General features: G+C 41.8%; 1 protein-coding gene across 6 annotated transcripts in view; it reads left to right on the top strand.

Moving 5' to 3' along the window:
- LOC149313534 (protein jagged-1) overlaps positions 1-19,864 on the top strand; it is a 56,746-nt gene that overhangs the window by 26,973 nt on the left and 9,909 nt on the right. For 4 of the 6 annotated variants that reach the window (XM_089519259.1, XM_089519260.1, XM_089519263.1 and 1 more), the window contains 14 exons: positions 429-489; positions 5,993-6,123; positions 6,358-6,477; positions 7,536-7,649; positions 8,560-8,673; positions 10,879-10,992; positions 11,684-11,730; positions 13,311-13,484; positions 13,915-14,068; positions 14,669-14,833; positions 16,548-16,661; positions 18,364-18,477; positions 19,114-19,227; positions 19,331-19,447. In XM_089519259.1, coding sequence (XP_089375385.1) covers positions 429-489; positions 5,993-6,123; positions 6,358-6,477; positions 7,536-7,649; positions 8,560-8,673; positions 10,879-10,992; positions 11,684-11,730; positions 13,311-13,484; positions 13,915-14,068; positions 14,669-14,833; positions 16,548-16,661; positions 18,364-18,477; positions 19,114-19,227; positions 19,331-19,447 — 1,653 coding nt within the window. The remainder of the gene's footprint in view (positions 1-428; positions 490-5,992; positions 6,124-6,357; positions 6,478-7,535; positions 7,650-8,559; positions 8,674-10,878; positions 10,993-11,683; positions 11,731-13,310; positions 13,485-13,914; positions 14,069-14,668; positions 14,834-16,547; positions 16,662-18,363; positions 18,478-19,113; positions 19,228-19,330; positions 19,448-19,864) is intronic. The other 2 variants (XM_089519261.1, XM_089519262.1) reach the window with 2 other exon arrangements.

The raw sequence follows: 19,864 nt of genomic DNA on the forward strand, positions 1-19,864 counted from the left end.
ACATGAAAATAATGGATCAGTTTAAATGGATAATTATTTTGGTTATACACTCACATACTGCATGAACACACATACGCGAACAGTCTTTTGTGAGAATGTTGAGAGGGGGAATGTTACAGGATACTAAAGGCTCTACATTTTAAAAACTGGTTTTAAGTAGTCTTTCTGTGCAAATACAAGGCCTTTGATCAGGATCATTATGTGATCCCATTTTTGTAGTTTGCTGGATTTACTGTCATGATGCATTGACTACCTCAGTTGCTTTTCCGGTAGACTTGATCCAAGGAGTAGTTTAAACCTTGGATTTGGTGGGATTATAGTACTAGCCAGAGATTAAAATGTTCCCACGAGGGTGAGAGTCCGGGAAAGGATCTCTGTTGTGCCATTCACCCACTTCTTCATTTCCCTCCCTTCTTTTCTGTTTGCAGCCATCTGTCGTCAAGGTTGCAGCCCCAAACATGGCACTTGCAAAATTCCAGGAGAGTGCAGGTAAACCAAACCAACCTTCTTTTTACTAGGGAAAACTGTTTGAATTAAACGCTAGGGAAGGACTAAGGCCTCACTCCTCCCTTCTACATTTCTAATGTTAAGTGCATGTTTTTCATGCCATTGTTGGTGAGGTAAAATATAAATGTTTTGGAGACCTATCTTTGGGAAGCTTGCCTAAGAATGTCAGCGTTGGATAAATTTAGAGTATTGAGGCAAACAGACAAATGCATTGTGATTGTATAACAATGGGCTGCGACTACATTCTCTGTGCAACTTGGTGTATAATCTGCTGATCAAGGCATTTTCCTCGAGTAAATTTAATGACATTACTTCTTCCCTCCTTTCACCCCCTGCCCTCAGCTTTTCCCATCAATAGGCAAAAGTCAGCCATTCTTTAGAATAGGATTAATGCAGCCTCTTGGTTCCTCTGCTCTTGGGAGCCAGACTTCAGAGTGATGAGAGGTTAATAGCTGGGATGGAATCTTGTCTGTAGATACTGATGAAGGCCCAGCATTGCTGTTGTTCTTTGAAGTCTCTCCTCTGTTCTGGCGAACAGACAGAGGGGAAGAAATGGCTTGCCTGCAGCCAAGCACTAGAAGTGTTTCCTTTAGAAAGCTAAGAATCATGGTGTGTTCCTTCGATACTCTAGGAGTTGGATTTTTTATTTCCTTTTTTGGATTTAGGTAGGGTTGTTGGATAGCAGGGCTTTGTTTCTCCTTCTCTTCCTCCTCATCTTTTGATTAGGTCTTTCCGGATTGGCATAATGTTTGTCTCTCATGAATGAACTTCAAACACACCATGAAACCACCTCCATCCTTCCAGGGGCTCAAGTGCATAGGGCATGTTGTTGTTGTTAACAGCCATGTAGTTGTCCCCAGCCCATGACCTCCTTGATTGAATCTATCCATCTGGCATGTGGTATTCTTTTCTTTCTACTGCCCTCCACATTTCCTGGCATTATTGTCTTTTCATCATTATATGTCAAATGAGAGCCTCAGCCCCCTTGTGATGGGGGGATGGCTGCACCACCACCATCAATTTTTCATGCTTCATAAAAGACTGACAACACTGAACATGGAAGTATCATAGAGCAGTTCCCCTGTTGGTCAATGAGAGGCTTCTGGCACAATGTTGTCCTCATCCTGTCCTGGGCCCAGTATCCAGGGCCCTTTCACCTTACACAGTTATGGTACTATGATTCCACTTTATCTGTCATGGTTCCAACTTGTGGAATCCAGGGATAGGGAGTTGAAGGAAGGGTACTACAAATCCCAGGATTTGAAAGGATGCAACCATGGCAATTAAAGTGGAATCATTTTCACCTGGTACACATTGGCCTACTATACATCTTCCAAAGGTAGAGGAGCCTGCCTGAAATCCCACAGTAGAACCACCAGGGGAGTCCGCTGTTGGTCCTGGCATAGGCATCCCTTTGTGTCAACATGGAGATAAGGAAGTGGATTTTGTATCCAGTGAGAAGTAGCCTGTGAAGGCCAAAGAGGTCTGCAATGAATCATGAGCTATAGACAAAAACTGGAGCATGTAGTCCCTGGATGTAGAGACACAGTAGGGTTGTGGGAAGAGATGAGTGAGTAGAGAGAAATGATAGCCCTCTAGATGCTCAGGCATTGATCTGGACTCATCTTGCCTTGGCTGAGCTGGAGGCTACAGTAATACACAGTCTGTACAGTCCCTGTTCATTTCTGTGGATGCAGCCTTTGTAAGGCATCAGAAGGATTTGGCCAGCAGTAGCAATGATTACAGTGGCACTTTCTTGCATGTGGTGAGAAATACTTACCCTGGCTGCTGCTGCTGCCTTGTTATGTACTGGAAAGTGGGGTTTCAAATGAAACACATTATTCACATATCACAAAGAGGTTAAGGGAGATGCTTTCGTGCCACAGCAGGGGGATGCACAGTGGGCATCACATGTTACACACTGCAGCAGGGGTGCACAACGTTCTCTCTCACAAAGATTACATTTAGTATCAGTTGTGGGGGGTAGCATCAAGGGTCACACACAAAAACACACACACAGCTTCCAGCATGCAGTGATGGAGATGTTCAACCATTTCTTTCCTCCATGCTGAGATTTGGGGATCCCAGGTGGGATGAAGGAGGCTGTCTCTTTGGATTGTAAGCCTGAGGGCAGGGAACTGTCAAATGAACAATCTGTAAGCCATCCTGAGAGCTTTTGTGGTTGAAGAACAGAGTATAAATACTCTAAATAAATAAATAATAATAAATAATAAAAGCCTCTCCCATTTCCTCACTGATCACCACTGAGACTGCTCCTGCTATCAGGACCAGGACAAGCTAGATCTTGTGAACCCAGGAACAATGTTCTCCCAGTAGCCCCCTCATCAGGGGAAAAGTGGGGGAGGGCATCCCTCCAGTTTTGTAGGTGCACAGGAATTGGCAGCAGGTTTCTGTGCACCACTATTCAAACATGTCTTTCCCTGACAGAATGCTCTCTTCTGGCATATCCAGTTTTTTGAGTGAAGTTTGTGTCTGTGCTTTGTGTCTGTCCGGAGTCCTGAAAACAGAGCAGCTGTTGAGAGTTCTAGGCAGAGTCTGTCTTAACCAATGTGTTCCACTTCCAGATATATTGTGAGACTAGGTTCATACCACTGCAGAGAGACTGAGAGAGAGCAAAGTACCCTTTCTGCTATCACCCCCTTTCTCCCTCAGAGCTCAAAGTATGCACAATCTGATGCCAGAGAGAGCAAGAGCATGCAATCCCATGTGACCTGTGATTTTCCTGTGTGGTTTTTATACAGGTGGCCATGGGCCGTAAGTGGGTGCTGAATTACATTGTATCCTGAGCCCTGTCATGTGCATGCCATGTACAGTTATATGTTCAGGGAACTGGGCTTGGATGAGCCTCTTCTTTTCTCACCGGGTAATAAACCTGTGTTAGCTTGCTTCCTTCCCCTGACACCAGAGCCCTTGGTAAGCCATGAATCAGCCCTCAGACAATGGTAGTGTTAAAATCTGACACTCCCTAGCGCAGAAGAGCAGAGGGGCGTGGTGGGTTTCTGCAGCTTTCTCTTCTCTGTGCCACATCAGGCTGTAGTATTTATTTTCCCCTCGTTTTAGTTGGGCTGGATACCAAGAGGTGCCTGAGCCAGAGCTCCAGAAGATTTGTGCTTCTGTCATCCAGCTAGAAAGTGCCTTACGGGGGTTTGCCCACATTCTTTGCTAGCCAGAACAACAGGCTTTGTTTCCAGAATTCAAGCCTTACTGTGTCTCTCACCTCCCACTCACTGCCCAGACATGCACTAGTGCCCTTATTTACTTAAGGTGCAACTTTCCCACACTTCTCTTGCATAGTCCTCTAGCGGTTTAGCTGTCCTTCCTGATACCCCCAGCCTCAATTATCTTTTTGGACTCAGCGGAACAAGATTATAATTCTTTTTCCATTAAGTTAGGATGACTCATGGTCTGTTATGTTACAAATGCAACCATTTAAAAATAAAACACCAGCCAAAGCTGTTCTAAGATCTGAAACAATAATGCATAGAAGTCGCAGTCTCTCTCTCTCTCTCCCTCTGTCTCCCTCCCCCCCTCTCTCTCTGATTGATTTTGGAAGCAACTTGGAGCAGAAAGGGACTGTCTGATCAAATGAAAAATGGATTCCCGACCCTTTTTATAAGCCAGGTTTGCTTCACATGACAGGATGATGGCGTATGTTGTTAATGTGGAAAGACTTAATAATTTTTTCTGCTAATATTAGCACAGCTTGGCTTTTCTCAAATTGGCCATCACTTGTTCTTGGAACGGATCTATCAAGATGAGCTATGCCCAGCATTTTAAAAGTAAGGTCAGACTATTTTGGAGGCACGCTCTAAAGCTTGAAGAAAATTTATTTTTAAAGGAGTTCTGCTCCTCTCTTGGTCCAAGCCATGCATGCTGCAGAGGCTACTGAAGCACTCTCGGCTTGTCTGTTCTGTAAGCTTTTGTTTGGCAACAACTTAATGCATGCAAAGAGTTCAGTGGAAGTTTGCTGGACTGAGAATGGAATCTCTTCTTTTTATGTCCTGTGTGGCTTCTGTAACAAAAAGGAGACCTCTGTTTCCTCTGACAAAGGAGGCTGCATAGTTTGGGCCTGGCATTTTTTGCTTCATTTTTGTTTTTATCAGGAGCATCAAGACATCCAGAGGCTTTTGAACAGGTCTTTCCCTCAGAGTTGCTCTTAAAAATTAATTAGGGGAGTGGTTTGTCGTCTGAGGTTTTTGGAAGGAGAGTTAAACCTGGTTGCTTGCTGTGAGTGATTAGTCCTTTGAAAGATCCCTATCGCTTTTCCCATGACAAGGATTTGCTGGGCAGGGGAGGTCTTTGAAAATCAAAAGCCCTACTGACTTGGATGGAAAAGGTTTATTTTGATAAGTTAGGGCCAGCTTAGGGAGTAATTGCTGCTGATCGCTGCTTCCCAGGTCTCAGTAATGAAATGCACTTTCAGCTAACCCATGATTTCATGCTTCAAACTTTTTCACTTTTTTCCATCTTTGAAATATTATTGAACTTTAAAACAAGATGGCAGTATCTCATCATGAAATATATTCATACCAGAGAGTTTTCTTTAAAGCTTCATGTTTGCTTTGCGAGAGTATGTGTGGGGGGAAGAGTCTGGGTTTTTTGTTTTATTTAGTTTTTAGATAATGGATTACTTTTGCCTGCTCTGTTATTATATCAGATTGGTTTCTTGCACCAAAATAATAATTTAGCTGAAGACATAAGCTCTTGAGCCAAACTTGAGATAAAATCATCTTGGGTATGGATTTTCTGTGCTCAGCTATATCTGGAGGAGAAAATTACAGTTAAAATACTTTAAAAAATTAATAAAAATTAAATAACCAATTTTGTAATGGATATGCAGCTAAATGTTATCAAAATGGAAACAGTCGCATAACTTTAGTTGTACTGTGACTGCTGTCACAGATGAATATCTCTTTCGTGGAAGAAGCTGCTCCTTTTTCTCCTAACATATGATGCTCATTGAACAAAAGAAAAAAAAAAGCAATTCAGCAGCATGGTGAGGTGCTGTGTCAGGACAGCTTTAGTTAGCTGCTACTTGAGTTGTTTGTATTTCTGCTAAAGTGTCTCCAGGTCCTAAAATTCACGAGGATCCCTAGAGAATTGTTGCTCCTCCTGTCACTTTTTCTCCTCCCACACTTTTTTTAATAATCCATTTGTCAAAGCCCAGAGATTGATCTATAGTGTGCACCCACTCACTCTCCCCCTGCCTCCATTTGTATGCATTTCAGAATAGCCTAGTATTGTCTTCAATGGCACCACACTGGGCCTCCCAGAACAGTTATTCTTTTGTGAAAAGGCTGCCTTTAGAGACCTTGGTTAAAACTGTTTGTTTATAAGGAACCACCAAAATAGCCCTTGAAAAATTATCTTTAAATAGAAAATAAAAGTAAGGATTTGTAGTCTTTGTCTGTAGCGAGAGATAGAAAGAGAGAGAGAAATAATTGCAAGCTCTGTTTCTTTGAAGGTGTCAGTATGGATGGCAAGGCCAATACTGTGACAAATGCATTCCACACCCGGGCTGTGTCCATGGCACTTGCAATGAACCGTGGCAGTGCCTCTGTGAAACCAACTGGGGTGGCCAATTCTGCAATAAAGGTAAGGCTGAAACCAACAGGAAGCCACGTGTGAAACATTAACTGCTGCTAAGCCTGATGGTGATTGGAGACTGGGGGTGAAAGATGCCCTGAGAATCAATTCTGCCCTTAACTTTGATTCTAGGTCTCAGATGTATGTCTATGGGTTGTTCAGCATTCTGTGCTTTGGTTGCTTTGCAGAGACGATAGAATATATGCAAGGCAACTCTTGATCATTCTTTGGCTTGTGTTGCAGATCTCAATTATTGTGGCACCCACCCCCCTTGTCTGAACGGAGGTACTTGCAGCAACACTGGACCTGACAAATATCAGTGTTCCTGTCCAGAGGGCTACTCAGGACAAAATTGTGAAATTGGTAAGGACTTAAAGCATTTGCAATTTTTATCTTCAGGTACATGTTATTGGCTGCATATTTAGGTTGCATGCTGAGCAGAACATGACAGAATTAAAGGAGAAGAAAACAAAAACTTGTTTCCAATACTAGATAGTGATGTATGGCCTTCAAAGTGTTTTTGTATGGCAACTCCCATCATTTGCCCTTATAATCCATGGTAGCTAGACCCAATGGTGAGTGCTTTCCAGTAACATCTAAAAGGTGCGTCTCCCACCATCCCTTCCTATTGGCTATGCTAACTAAGGCTGATGGAAGTTTTCCTCTAGAAAAATCTGGTAGGGAGTTAACATTTTTCCCCACGGTGCTGCAACAGCTGTTTGTTTAGGATTGAATTACTGTTGGATTTGCCCAATGCATTTTAGAAGAGGAAGAAAACCTTAGGGTATATAATTCCTGGTGGCAAGCACTGAATGTGAATAATGTCTGTGAAAAGTGGAAAAATGAACTCTGTTTTGAGTCCCTGAATGATAGGAATGGCGGGTTGTCATGATGAGCGTTTGATATCTGTAGCCCATTGTCCTCCTCCAGATAATGCTTGGAGATGGGTAATAGGGGGATGGCAGGAGCCGTGACAGTATTTGTCATCTTTACACACAATAGCAAACAAACAAACAAACAAACAAAATAAACAGCTTCATTTATATATGACTTCATACTGAACTAACAGTGTCTAAGCGGTTTACAACTGTAAGCTGATTGCCCCAACAATCTGGCTACTCATTTTAGTGACCTTGGAAGGATGCAAGCCTGAGTCAAGCTTGAGCTCTTTTGTTGGTATTGAACTCGCAACCTTATGGTTTTGAGTGAGTGGCTGAAGTACAGGCATTTAACCACTGCGCCACCAGGGCTCATATAGAGGTAGTGGTTGTTTTCCAGTATTAGGCACAATGGTATATCTTCCATCAGAGTCCAAATCCTGCCCCTCCTGAAGGCAGGAAATCTCAATGGCATGATAAAAAGGGTAGTTACTCATAGTGCTGGCCTTGGCTATGCTGAAAAGGGTTCTGTTCCCATTGCAGCTGAGCATGCCTGTCTTTCGGATCCTTGCCACAATGGAGGAAGCTGCCTTGAAACCTCTACAGGGTTTGAGTGTGTCTGTGCTCCAGGCTGGGCAGCACCAACATGCACACTTAGTAAGTTCATGTAAATTTCCACCTTAATAACTTTAAATCTCACTAAATGGGTTTGCATGCATCTTGAGAACAGTATAGATTTCCAGGTGGCTTTTCATGGTGGCTCTTATAAGAGTACCAGAAAAGCAGTACAACTTTCAGTTCTTTTTATTTTTTTAACTGTATGGTTTGCACACTGGATGTCCTAATACCTTTAAAATCCCACTATGCTACACAAACTGCTTGGCATGGTAGTCTATAATTCTGTAAAGTCTCAACTCTACAGACTTATACAGTGGGCCCTTGGTATCCACTGGGGATTAATTGCAGGACTACCCTTGGATAACAAAATCCATGGATGATCAAGTCCCATTGAATACAATAGCATAGTAAAATGGTGTCCTTTATATAAAATGGCAAAATTCAGGTTTGCTTTTGGAATATATATTCAAGACGTGAATATTTGAATCTGTGGATAAAGAATCTGTGGATACAGAGGGCCAGCTGTATAACTTATTCTAACTGTGATCTGCATAACATTTTAAAGTTTATTTATCTATAAAGTTGCTGTAAAGGTGAACAACTGATACAGAGAAAAGATGGATTGGGACCTTCTGACTTTGGTGTTTGTTTAATGGGCTTCCTTGTTGCCATTTGCATCTTTCAAAGAGATTTTGTGGGACTCGGATATTAAATGGAGGGTTGATAGATCTATTTGGAGTTCCTTGTGTTAACCACTGAAGTGAACTGTCTCAACTTTTAAAGATTTGGCTGTGGAGGGGGTAGAGGAGACATTGGAAGCAAAGCTGCAGACATGTCCTGAATCTGGTCCAAAATGCTCAAGGATGGCCTTTGACAAAGATGTGCACGGCTGCTTAATATGACTGCCAGGTGTTGGCTTTCTGATCTGAAGTTCAATCTCTCTTGGTAGATATTGATGACTGTTCTCCAAATCCCTGTGGCCATGGAGGGACTTGCCAGGATCTAGTAGATGGGTTTAAGTGTATTTGCCCATCTCAGTGGACTGGCAAAACATGCCAGATAGGTAAGTATTAACTGTAGGGTTGTAGTGTGTGTGTGTGCCTGCCTCCAGGTCACCTGTTGACTTATGGTGATCCCATGAATTTCATAGGATTTTCTTAGGCAAGGAATACTCAGAGGTGATCTTGCCAGTTCCTTTCTCTGAAACATATCCTACAATCCCTGGTATTTATTTATGGTCTCCCATCCAAGTAATAACCAGGCCTGGCCCTGCTTAACTTCCAAGATGAGGTAGAATCTGGTGCCCTTAGGGTATTTAGGTGGCTAACTGTAGATTTATGGAACAGAAATATAAGACACTGGAGAAAGCTTTTGCTCTGAAAAGAAGTGTAAATATTTAATTGTGAGGAACATTCATGTTCAGTGCAAAAAGTCAGCTGCGGCCTGCCCAGTTTAGAGTACTTACAGGTCTTGGATCAATATTCCTCTTAAATAACTGATACAGAAATGGTATTAAACTCAAGAGTTCACAAAACACCTGCCCATGCTTTTGAAGCTATGGCAAATTAAAAGTCCTCAATGTATTGAGATTATGAACTATCAAGGTATAGAGAAGGTGTTAAGTCATTTTCTGTCTCCTCTCCTCACTTGCCCCTATTTCAAAGTTCATTTTCCCCCTACCTATTTTAAGGTATATTATTTAGAGGATTGAGGATACTGCATCTTCAACATAGTATCAAATGTGTTGACACTGAGCATATAAGGTAGTAATGGGAAATCATGTGGCCTTCTAGATGTTTTAGTGCAAATCCCAGCAGTCCTAGCCAACCTATCCCAGCAGTCCTAGCCAACCTAGCCCATTGAAGGAATACTGAGATTTGCAGTTCTGCAACATCTGGAAGGCCACATAATTCTCACAACTAATACAAGGCTTAGGAGTTTGAGGACTTCTTATCACCCTGTATGTCAGAACCATTGAAGTGTTCCGGTCTATTGTTCTTGAATTTCAACAATGAAATGGGTGTAAGTTTTGTGTCAGTATTTCTCAACCTTTGGTCCTCCAGGTGTTTTAGACTTCCAGTTTCCCCGACTCTTGTCCTTGTTCACTGGAGCTAATCCAAAATGTCTGGAGGACTAAAGATTGAGAGTTACTGATCTCTTGGACTGTTCAGAGACATCTGGACTTTTGCTTCTGTGGTAGATGTTGGCCATCCCTGGAGGAACAGTCTCACAGAGAGAGTGTTTCCCAGCTCTTCCATGATTTCAGTGGCAGCCTTCCAGAAGCTGTTTCTGTATTTGTGGTCACCTGTGGATATTGTATTTTCTCTTCTCCCTCCCCCTCCCATTTCCTCCTCCCTTACCCAGCCACAGCCATCACAGAAACAGAAGGCAGTGATTATGCCTGCATTGGGGCTAGGATCTAACCGAGCCTATGTGATTGGGATGCACTGGGCTGAGGGAACACTGAAGCCATAAATCCTTGGCTCTTGTAGGAGGGAAGCACTGATCTGCAGATCTGGGAGTGTTCTTGTCTGCCTTGAAAACAAAAAGAGGAGGGAGGCTTCCTGCAATCTGTTCATGGGCACAGGAGCATTGCTTGCAGCAGTCTTTTGCCCCTGACTTGCAGCATGGGAAGTGGCTCCTTTGAAGTCTGAAGCAGTTTCATTTATCTTCACAGGATCTGTTGTGATTAGTCTTCCTAAGCCTAATGCTGACATTTCTTCCCAAACCATCGTGTACTTCTGCTGCCTCTCCCACCTCTTTTCCCCTCCCTTTCAGTCTTGTGGGAAAGTCACTCCATCTCTCCAGTCACATTAACTCCTTCAGACTGGAGAATTCACAGCTGCATTCCAAGTTGTGGATGATCTCATGGAGAATGAGCCGTCTACATTCTTAGTGCAATTTATTAATCCCAGTGACTAAGGTTGCTCCACTGCTTTGGCATTCTCCACCTCGCTGGTCTCTTTCTCTCCTACTCACCCACCCATCTCTTTTCCATTCTTTAAAATAAATAAGGGTGCTACTAATTATTGAAGTTGTAATGGAGAGAGAAAGCTGTAATGGAGGCTGTAATGAAGAAAGGTCCTTCAGCATTTAAAACACTGCCTTTTTCTTTTTCCTTTTTTGAGTTCTTGCCAGTCCGCTCCTGTAATCTTTAAGCATCCATTTGTCTTTAATAAACTTAAATACTGTTTGCTATGCAAACAAGAGATGGATGCATCTCCCCTTCCCTGTTTACTGTATTGAAAAATTCACCTTCTCTTTTCAGATGCAAATGAATGTGAAGGGAAACCTTGTCTTAATGCAAATTCCTGCAGGAACCTGATTGGCAGCTACTATTGTGACTGCATTGCTGGCTGGACTGGCCAGAACTGTGATATAAGTAAGTGTTTATGAAAGCAGTATGTGGATAGAGCTATCTCGGCAGCCTTAGGAGAACATGCATCCCTCCAGGGTTAATAGACTTAAGCTTTCACTAGGCCCAGGTTGTGGACTCCAGTTCTCATCATCCCCAGCTGCCAGCATGACAAATGGTCAGCGATGATTGCAACTGAAGTTCAACAATATCTGGAGGTACTCCATGACCTTCTCCACCCCTGATACACAATGTAAATAATAGTACATTTGTCATTCGCTCTCCTTGGGTTTCCAGAGGCAAAAATGTCACTCTGTGTTCCAGACATTGAGTTTGCAACTCAGCCTTTGGCATTGGCCTGCAAAAGGACGGGGGAGGGGAACAGTAGCTGATGTTATTAGAAAGGGAGTAGTCATTCTGGCATGAATGAGAGGCAATTTTATCAAATCCATTAGTCCTCAACATGGCTATATTCAGATAAGGTGACTAGAAACAATGATGTGAAGTTTCAGCTTAACTCCACTGCAAGAATTGCTGAAGGTTCCCACCCATTATAATAACCTTATCGGGAGGAAAGCATGCAGGAAGCTTGACAAAGGGTTTATCTAGCTTGTGTTGTGGAGACACTTGGATTCTTTCTCTTGGATTTCAATGTGCATTGCCTTCTGCAGGCTTGGCTAACTCCGCGTGTGTGGTTTGTTTGTTTTTTTAATTGCAGATATTGATGATTGTATTGGACAATGTCAGAATGGAGGGACTTGCAGGGTAAGTCATTTTTAGTTGTGGGATATGGCTTCAGTACCAGGGTTTTAATAGAAAGTTGCAAAACTTGGAAAAGTACCTTTTTGGTCTACTATGGTCACACTTCCCAAGCCAGCATGGAAACTGACTGCAGGAATCTGGGAATTGTTGTTCAGAAAAGTATCCTTTGAAGCAATTTTTAACAGAAAATAGTCCAGCAAAATAGGAGGTGCAGCTGTGTTGCTTTCATTGGTCCAGTCCTGTTCTGCATTAATTTTCTATTTTCTATTTAAAGTATTTCCATAAAATCCTCATTTAAATAGTGATTTCTAAATGCGTTTTCTATTAAAGCAGACTGCTCTGTACTTCGGATCATTGGAGGAAGTGTGAAAAATAGCAAATATAGTTCTGATCCACACTTTGGGAGGTCTGGATCATGCTAGTTCCTACTATAAGTTCCAAGGATAGAACAATTAAATCATTCCTACAGAAGACCATATTGGAGGTCCATCTGTCTTGCTCCAAGACAAAACCTTCCATCCCCAAAGTATCCCAGATAAATCTCTGTCCAGAGATTTCTTTTTAAAACCTCCAGAGTATCAGAATCAGAGATTTCAGAAGCTTACTGTATTACTAGATTACTTCCACTCAGAGCTTTTTCCCCCTTCTCTCTGACAGATATCTTTCCTTATCCTTCCATTTCCTTCCCTAAATGAACAGAACAATTACTCTCTTCCCATTCTCACTACACTTGTCTGCTTTAATATCATTACTTCACTCTTGGTGTTGACACACTAAGTTATCTCCCAAGTGTGCAGTGAGGGTTAACAGTGATTGGAGCATTTCTAAAACACTCTGTGTTTTAGAATGTAAAATAGGAATATTATATTATATGTGTGTGTGCTTGTATACATCTGTCTCTTTGTCAATCTTTTAATCACCAAGTCTTTCTTGTTGGAAATAATATACATTATTGCATTAATTTGTTCCTTTATGCATGTACACTTGCAGGAGTGGTGACAGGGCACTTTGAGAATGTTCTGCAGTTGAGGCTGCATCTATGCCGAGGAATTAATGCAGCTTGATGCTGCTTTAACTGCCATGGCTCAATGGTATGGAATTTTGGGATTTGTAGTTGCATCAGATATTTAGTCTTCTCTGTCAGAGAGCTCTGGTACCACAACAAATTGCAAATCCTAGAATCCCATAGGATGGAGGCATGGCAGTTAAAGCTGTGTCAGAATGCATTAATTCTGCAGTGTGGCAGCAGCTTGAGAGAGACATGGGTGAGGATACTGTACTTTGTGCTGCTTCAACCTCCTATGTTACTCCTGCATTAGATCTGTGTTCTCTACCCAGCTGTTCCACTGTTGGCACTAAAAATGTTAGGAGAAAAAAATTCTCAGAACTGCAAAGTGTGGGGAAGGAAATCTTAAATATTATAGTGCCCACCTGCCACCATCCCATCAATTTGGACTCCATTTGGGACTTTGGGCCCAGTTCTCCCCCATCTTACTCAATATTCTGTTTGTAAAAAAGCTTCAGATGAGTTGACAGCTCTGAATGGACTGACCTGAGCTTCACGCCCTCTTTTCCCCATTCAGGACTTGGTTAATGGTTATCGCTGTGCCTGTCCATCTGGCTATGCCGGGGATCACTGCGAAAGAGACATCAATGAATGTGTAAGCAACCCTTGTTTGAATGGGGGTCATTGCCAGGATGAAATCAATGGATTCCAATGTCTCTGCCCTGCTGGATTCTCAGGAAATGTCTGTCAGGTGAGGTCTGGTGAAATACAAGCTCCAGATAAGAGGCACCTTAAGCTTCACAGTCTCTGGACCTGTTTATTGTGTATGTGTATGTATATATGTCTATGTGTATGTGTATGTATATATCAGCAAACTGTATTTGGGATATTTTTTAAAAAAGAAATTGTCCCAGGTTTGGAAAATACCTGAATTGTGTATAGCTTGCATGCTTAAAAGTTGCAAATTAAAGTTTTGCCTGCTGCTTGATAAGCTTTTTATTTTAATGAAGTTGGCAATCGTCATGTTGACTGTGTTGTACACAAGTAATAAAGGCAGCAGATTAAAAAAAGGTCAGATTCCATAGTGTTTCCTGCCTGTGGCAGTGGGATGAGTAATAATAACCCCTTTGTTTTAAGACTGACTCTCTCTTCCTCTTTGCTCTCTACCTCACTGCTTCCAGTTGGACATAGATTATTGCGAACCCAATCCTTGCCAGAATGGGGCCCAGTGCTTCAATTACGAGAACGATTATTTCTGTAGCAACTGTCCTGAAGATTATGAAGGAAAGAATTGCTCCCATCTCAAAGATCACTGTCGTTCGACTCCTTGTGAAGGTATGTTTACATTGGGCAGTTTGCCAAGCCATTTGACAACATAGTTTAGTCAAGGCCAGGTCGCTGGGTGGGAGAAGTGGAGCCCATAGTTTTCATACGAAGGCCCAATGTGCCTGAGTAGGGCTAGAGAAGACCTCTCCATGAAACCATGAAGAACTGTTGCCAGTGTAGATGGTACTTAGCTGGATGGACCTGTGGTCTGACTCCTCTTTTCCCAACTATCATATTACTAGTTCTGTCCAAAAGAAAGCAAGATTGTTTGTTTTCCTCACAATAGCTTTTGAGGTTGGGGGGAAAGAAACTTTCTGTCCCAGTTCATGTGCCAAAGACTTTCTGACTTTATGAGGATGCCATTCATTGTGAAGCCCTTCCCCTGTTCCCTCCCCCCCCCCCCACACAGCATGGCTGTAGTCACTGTCTCTTGTATCTCTTTGGTCACTTCTGTTGTGAGTGGTCAGAAAATACAAGGCTTATTTCTTTTCCAAACGCTTATTTTAACAACAGAGAAAACCACTCGCAGCAGGTTGGGTATAGGAAGTCAGAATATTGTGAGGAAACAACACGAGCACACTCTGTATGCATGTCTTCTTCCTTCTGTAGTGATTGACAGCTGCACAGTAGCGGTGGCTTCCAACAGCACCCCAGAAGGGGTTCGCTACATCTCTTCCAATGTTTGTGGCCCACACGGCAAGTGTAAGAGCCAGGCAGGAGGCAAATTTACTTGCGAATGTAACAAAGGCTTCACTGGCACCTACTGTCATGAAAGTAAGGTTTGAACAATCCCCTCTCCCCCTTTCCATCCCTCTTTCATTTAAACCTGAGTTTTATTTTATAGCAGCCTGTGTAAATACCTTGGAAATAATAGCCTATTTGTCCTTGGAAGCAAAGGGTTGACTGTAATGCACAATGAACATTCTGAACTTTGCTTTTGGCTCTTTCTTTCCTCCTTACGTGAATTGAGGCCCAAGTTTTCTTGGCCTTGTGGAAGCTCCTTTTAAAAGGCCCCTGCCCTTAAACATGCAACCATTTATATATTGTAACTTCCACTTTGTGTTATGTACAGAAGGCCTGGGGATAGCATATAGCAAATTTACACTGACAGGTTATGACTTGCCTTTAAAAGAGTTTAAAAGATAGAGATATTAAGAGTTTATTGGCTTTTATTAGGCCAGCTCTCTTACTGTTACCATCTTTCAGGGAATGGCTTAGTAACATGCATGTTTTTACATATAGGAAGAATTGGGTTGTGATCTTGACATCTCTATTACAAAGAATTCGATGTAGTAAGGCTAGGAGGAGACCCTGGAGAACTGAATGGAATAGACAGTACTGGGCAAGATTCTTCCTTCTACAAATAAATAAAATATTCATTTATATTTGTTGGTGGTTGTTAATTGCCTTTGAGTCGAACTCAACCCATGGCAAACTTATGTATGAGAGAAGTCCAAGTCACCCTATCCTTAACTATGCTGGTCAGCTCCTGCAGACCCAGGGCCCTGGCTTCTCTGATTGAGTCTATCCAGAATACAGTCTTACATACATACATACTTATTTATTTTAAAGTATTTATATATTGGCTCCCAAACTGTCAGGCCCCCTAAGGTGATATACAACAGGTGAAAACATTTAAAAGAATGCAGAGACAAAAACAAATTAAAATGCTATGTTAAGAACATTTAAAATTAGTCTTTAAAATAATTTTACAACAAACTATTAAAACAGACCATGTGGTTTTAGACACAATAGAGCATGTAGAACAGCACCATTTTAGCAGCTCACCTGAAGCTCAAAACAGATGGAACACAGCTAGAATTTCCAAAATCAATGGATATATCCATATCCATATGTATAAACACATACATCTACATTTATGAAAAGGAAAGGGGACACAAATGTATATGATATTACCATGCTTAAGGAAAGAGAAATTTGGATGGTGGCTGCCTTGCATCCTGGACCAAGATGAGATATGAATAAAACAAAATGAACAGAATATCTTGACCCATATGGCCTTTATTGAGAGGACACAACCACTCTGAATTCCATTCTGAGACCCTGGGAATTCCATAGCTGCTACTGGATGCTGTTTTTCTCTCCCATTTCTTTAACTGACATTACCAAGGGAAAGAGAAGCTGAAACATTGGATAAATTATTAATGTAGAATACTAATTTCAATCACTTTATTAAATCTCTTTCAATTTTATGATACCAAGTTGTTCTGAAAATGGTGCTGTTCAATTGCTTTATTCAACCACGGACATACATTTGTATTTCCTTCTAGAAATATATAATGGGAATCAGGGAAACCAGTGGTCATGCTGGCTGGCAGATTCTCTGTGTTCAAGTCTTGCAAAAGAGGATTCCCCCCCCCCACACACACACACACATTTTTTGTTTTAACTTTAAAAGGTTCCCCTCTCTACCCCCAGCCCCTGTTTTTAAAACCTTTTCTTTCATTAATTAATTAATTAATTACAGATATCAACGACTGTGAGAGCAACCCATGTAAAAATGGTGGCACGTGCATTGATGGCATCAACTCTTACAAATGCATCTGTAGTGATGGATGGGAGGGCACCTTCTGTGAAGCAAGTAAGTAGGGTCCTCTTTCCCCAGCTAATGAATGGTGTGTGTGTGTGGAGGGTGTATGTGGAAGGGAGGGATTCTGCTAGTCTTGGGACCTTTCACGCTTGATTGCCTTGCACAATTTGAGGCACAGTCCCCTGCAAAGAGGTAGATTTTTAAAGGAAGGGGTGTGTGAAATGTGGCTTTTAGGAAAAGGTTGCTCCCCATCACTTTTTATGCCCCCCCCCCAAGCTCCCATGGAAACAAAACCAGAAATTTCAAAAACTACAGCTGAAAAATCAGTGGTGTAATCTTTGGACAAAAATCAGCAGCAAAATGCATAATCTAAGAAAGGGGAGGAAGCACCACAGCCACAAGGCTTGGGAAGCAGAAAGATAAGCTGTTGCTTAGTGGCTGATGCCAATACACATCACCATTGCCACTTAACACTGCTGGTACAAAGGCACACTGCAGAACAAGATGGCATTGCAGCTCTGTGCCATCACTGGTTAACCACGCTGTCCCACTTTTGCATTAATGCCTTAGCTCAGGAGGAGGTCTCACCTTAAAGCCACACAAAACAAAACAGTGGAGGGACTTAGTAGCAGGTGCCCTCCTCATGCTCCTATGAAGCCTTGCAGTCACACTGCCTCCTCCTGTTGATTGTGTTTCTTGTGAGCCATCCAGGATTAGGAAGAAATTAATGCTGGAGCCAGAAAGTGACAGTAGACGACTACTTTGTGCTGCTGCTTCACTAAGCCCCTTTGCTGCCCTGTCTCCTCTCCCTCAACCCAACATGGAGGGCTGGAGCTTTGTTTGACCAAGCCACCTCAATCATCACCTACAACCTGAATTTGGCTTGCCAGACCAGCCCCTTTTAATCTTGCTAATTTGTGCCAGAGTCATTAACAAGATTTTTGCTCTTCTGTCACTGAAGATGCCTTTTTAAAGAAGGATTTCACAGTTAGGCGAACATGATTATCCTTCCAGTGATTTTTGTCCAGAAGGGCTGAGTGTCTTAAGAATGGAATAATTTTGTTGCTAACTCACCTGTTACTAACCCAGTTAAAATTTCCATGTCAGAAACAGAACATGTCTAGGAAAAAATAAATGTAAAGGCAATGACCTAGGGAAGTTCAGTCAGAAGAAAGCTGGGAAAGAGAGTTGTTGTTATTATTTATTTATTTATTTATTTATTTATTTATTTATTTATTTATATATAAAGCGCTGTAAATTTACACAGTGCTGTACATACAATCTTTTAGTTAGACGGTTCCCTGCCCTCAGGCTTACAATCTAAGAAGACACGACACAAAAGGAGAAGGGAGTTATCTTAATTTTTAGATAATTCCAAGGCAGTAGTCCTAATCCAAAATACAAAAGTTTTCCATTTTGGAATATCTATTTTTTTTTTTTTAGTGCAGGAAAAAAAAAAGAACACTTGAACAGCTATCCTTTGGCCTAGAAACTGTATAATTATGTAATAAGACCTCCTTTGATTTTAGCTTAATTTGCTATCTTTTTTGAAAGGGACTCAGCTGATGTTTGTAGAGATTTTCAGGATAAACATGATATAGTTGGTGATGACATTTTCAAGCATTTAATAATTTGGGCTTGGGACTGGAGGCTTGAAAGAGGGATCAAGCCTACATGTGGACAAATCAGACTTCCTAGTTTTTGCAAATGCCATTTTTTTTTTCAATTAGCTTTCCTATCCTGTTACTTCCAGATATTAATGACTGCAGTAAAAACCCTTGCCACAATGGAGGGACATGTCGAGACTTGGTCAACGATTTCTTCTGTGAATGTAAAAACGGCTGGAAAGGGAAAACCTGCCACTCACGTGAGTGTTTTTAGAGACTAGTTATACCCCCAGATTGGCACTGTCCATAAAAGTCAGAAGTACCTGGTTCAGTGAAAAACCTTGACCAGTTCAGATGACTTGCAATTTTTCCAAACAGAAGTGTCATTTCTGTCTCTCACCCAAACCCCAAATGTCATTGGTGTTCATCAGATCAAATCTCAGATCTAGCTGTTTTAACAGGAGTTCTTTAATGCAAGTCTTTCCCACTTACTGATGCAAATCTTCTTTTAAATGGCATGTTAAATTAAATTAGCATGTAATTTTACACAGTATTTATGTGTTGGTTGAACAAATAAACTGGGGGCCAGGACGAAGAGAGGGTATTTAGGCCAGTACACTTGCTGTGCTCACCTTCAGAGCACATTCTGGTGACACTTAAGGTACCCAATCAAACTGCTGCTCCTGTGGGTCAGATCTCATCTATGTGTTGCACTGGACCCATGTGTACTGATTCTATGATCATGAAGTGGGATAAAAATGTAGTAATTCTCAGACAAACAGATTTTTCCCCATAACACTTGTCAGAGATCTGCTTGGTCTTGAATCACTTTCAAATGGGTAGTAAATTGTCACAGATATTAGTTCTCAGTTACTTAGTTTTTCACTTTCTTTCAGGTGACAGCCAGTGTGATGAAGCCACATGCAATAATGGAGGAACTTGTTACGATGAGGGCGATGCCTTTAAATGCATGTGTCCTGTAGGGTGGGAAGGAGCCACTTGCAACATAGGTATGTGTGTGTGAGAGAGGGAGATCTCTGTTCACCATGTGTTCAGCTATTTTTCTTTTTGAGAACTTAGCAACAAATGTTTTTGGTCTGTTTTCTGTTACAGCAAGAAACAGCAGTTGCTTACCAAACCCCTGTCATAATGGTGGGACTTGTGTGGTCAGTGGAGATTCTTTTACATGTGTTTGCAAAGAGGGCTGGGAAGGACCGACTTGCACTCAGAGTAAGTTCTCTCCATCTCTTTTTTTTCCCTACCCAAATACTTCTGAAGGGGTGGTTGATGAGAAAACTGTCTCATCTGTTTGCCCTTGGGGTTTTGAGATTGAAACCAGAAGAGGCAAACTGTTTGATGTGGGGTTTTAGCATCACCTGAATCGTTTGGCTTTAATGACATTGTAGGATGGAGTTCTGACCTGGGCATGAGAAAGTTGCAAATGAGATAAGTGGAGACAGATGTCGTCTTTTTCACACTGCTGCTTCCCTCACATGGGTTTGCATTACCCATTTGCTTGCAGCCACCACCCAGTTTTGCCTCTTGTTCACTTTTTTCTCTATGCTTGTGTATATGAAGCTAGAGGAAGGGGAAAATTGGGCTTGTAGCTATTTTTGTTTCATTTAGGGGGTGATTTTTTGTTGATAT

The sequence above is a fragment of the Sceloporus occidentalis genome, unplaced genomic scaffold (assembly GCF_023333645.1).
Source record: "Sceloporus occidentalis isolate IW3139 unplaced genomic scaffold, rSceOcc1.0.p SCAF_4, whole genome shotgun sequence".
NCBI classification, from domain to species: Eukaryota; Metazoa; Chordata; class Lepidosauria; order Squamata; family Phrynosomatidae; genus Sceloporus; species Sceloporus occidentalis.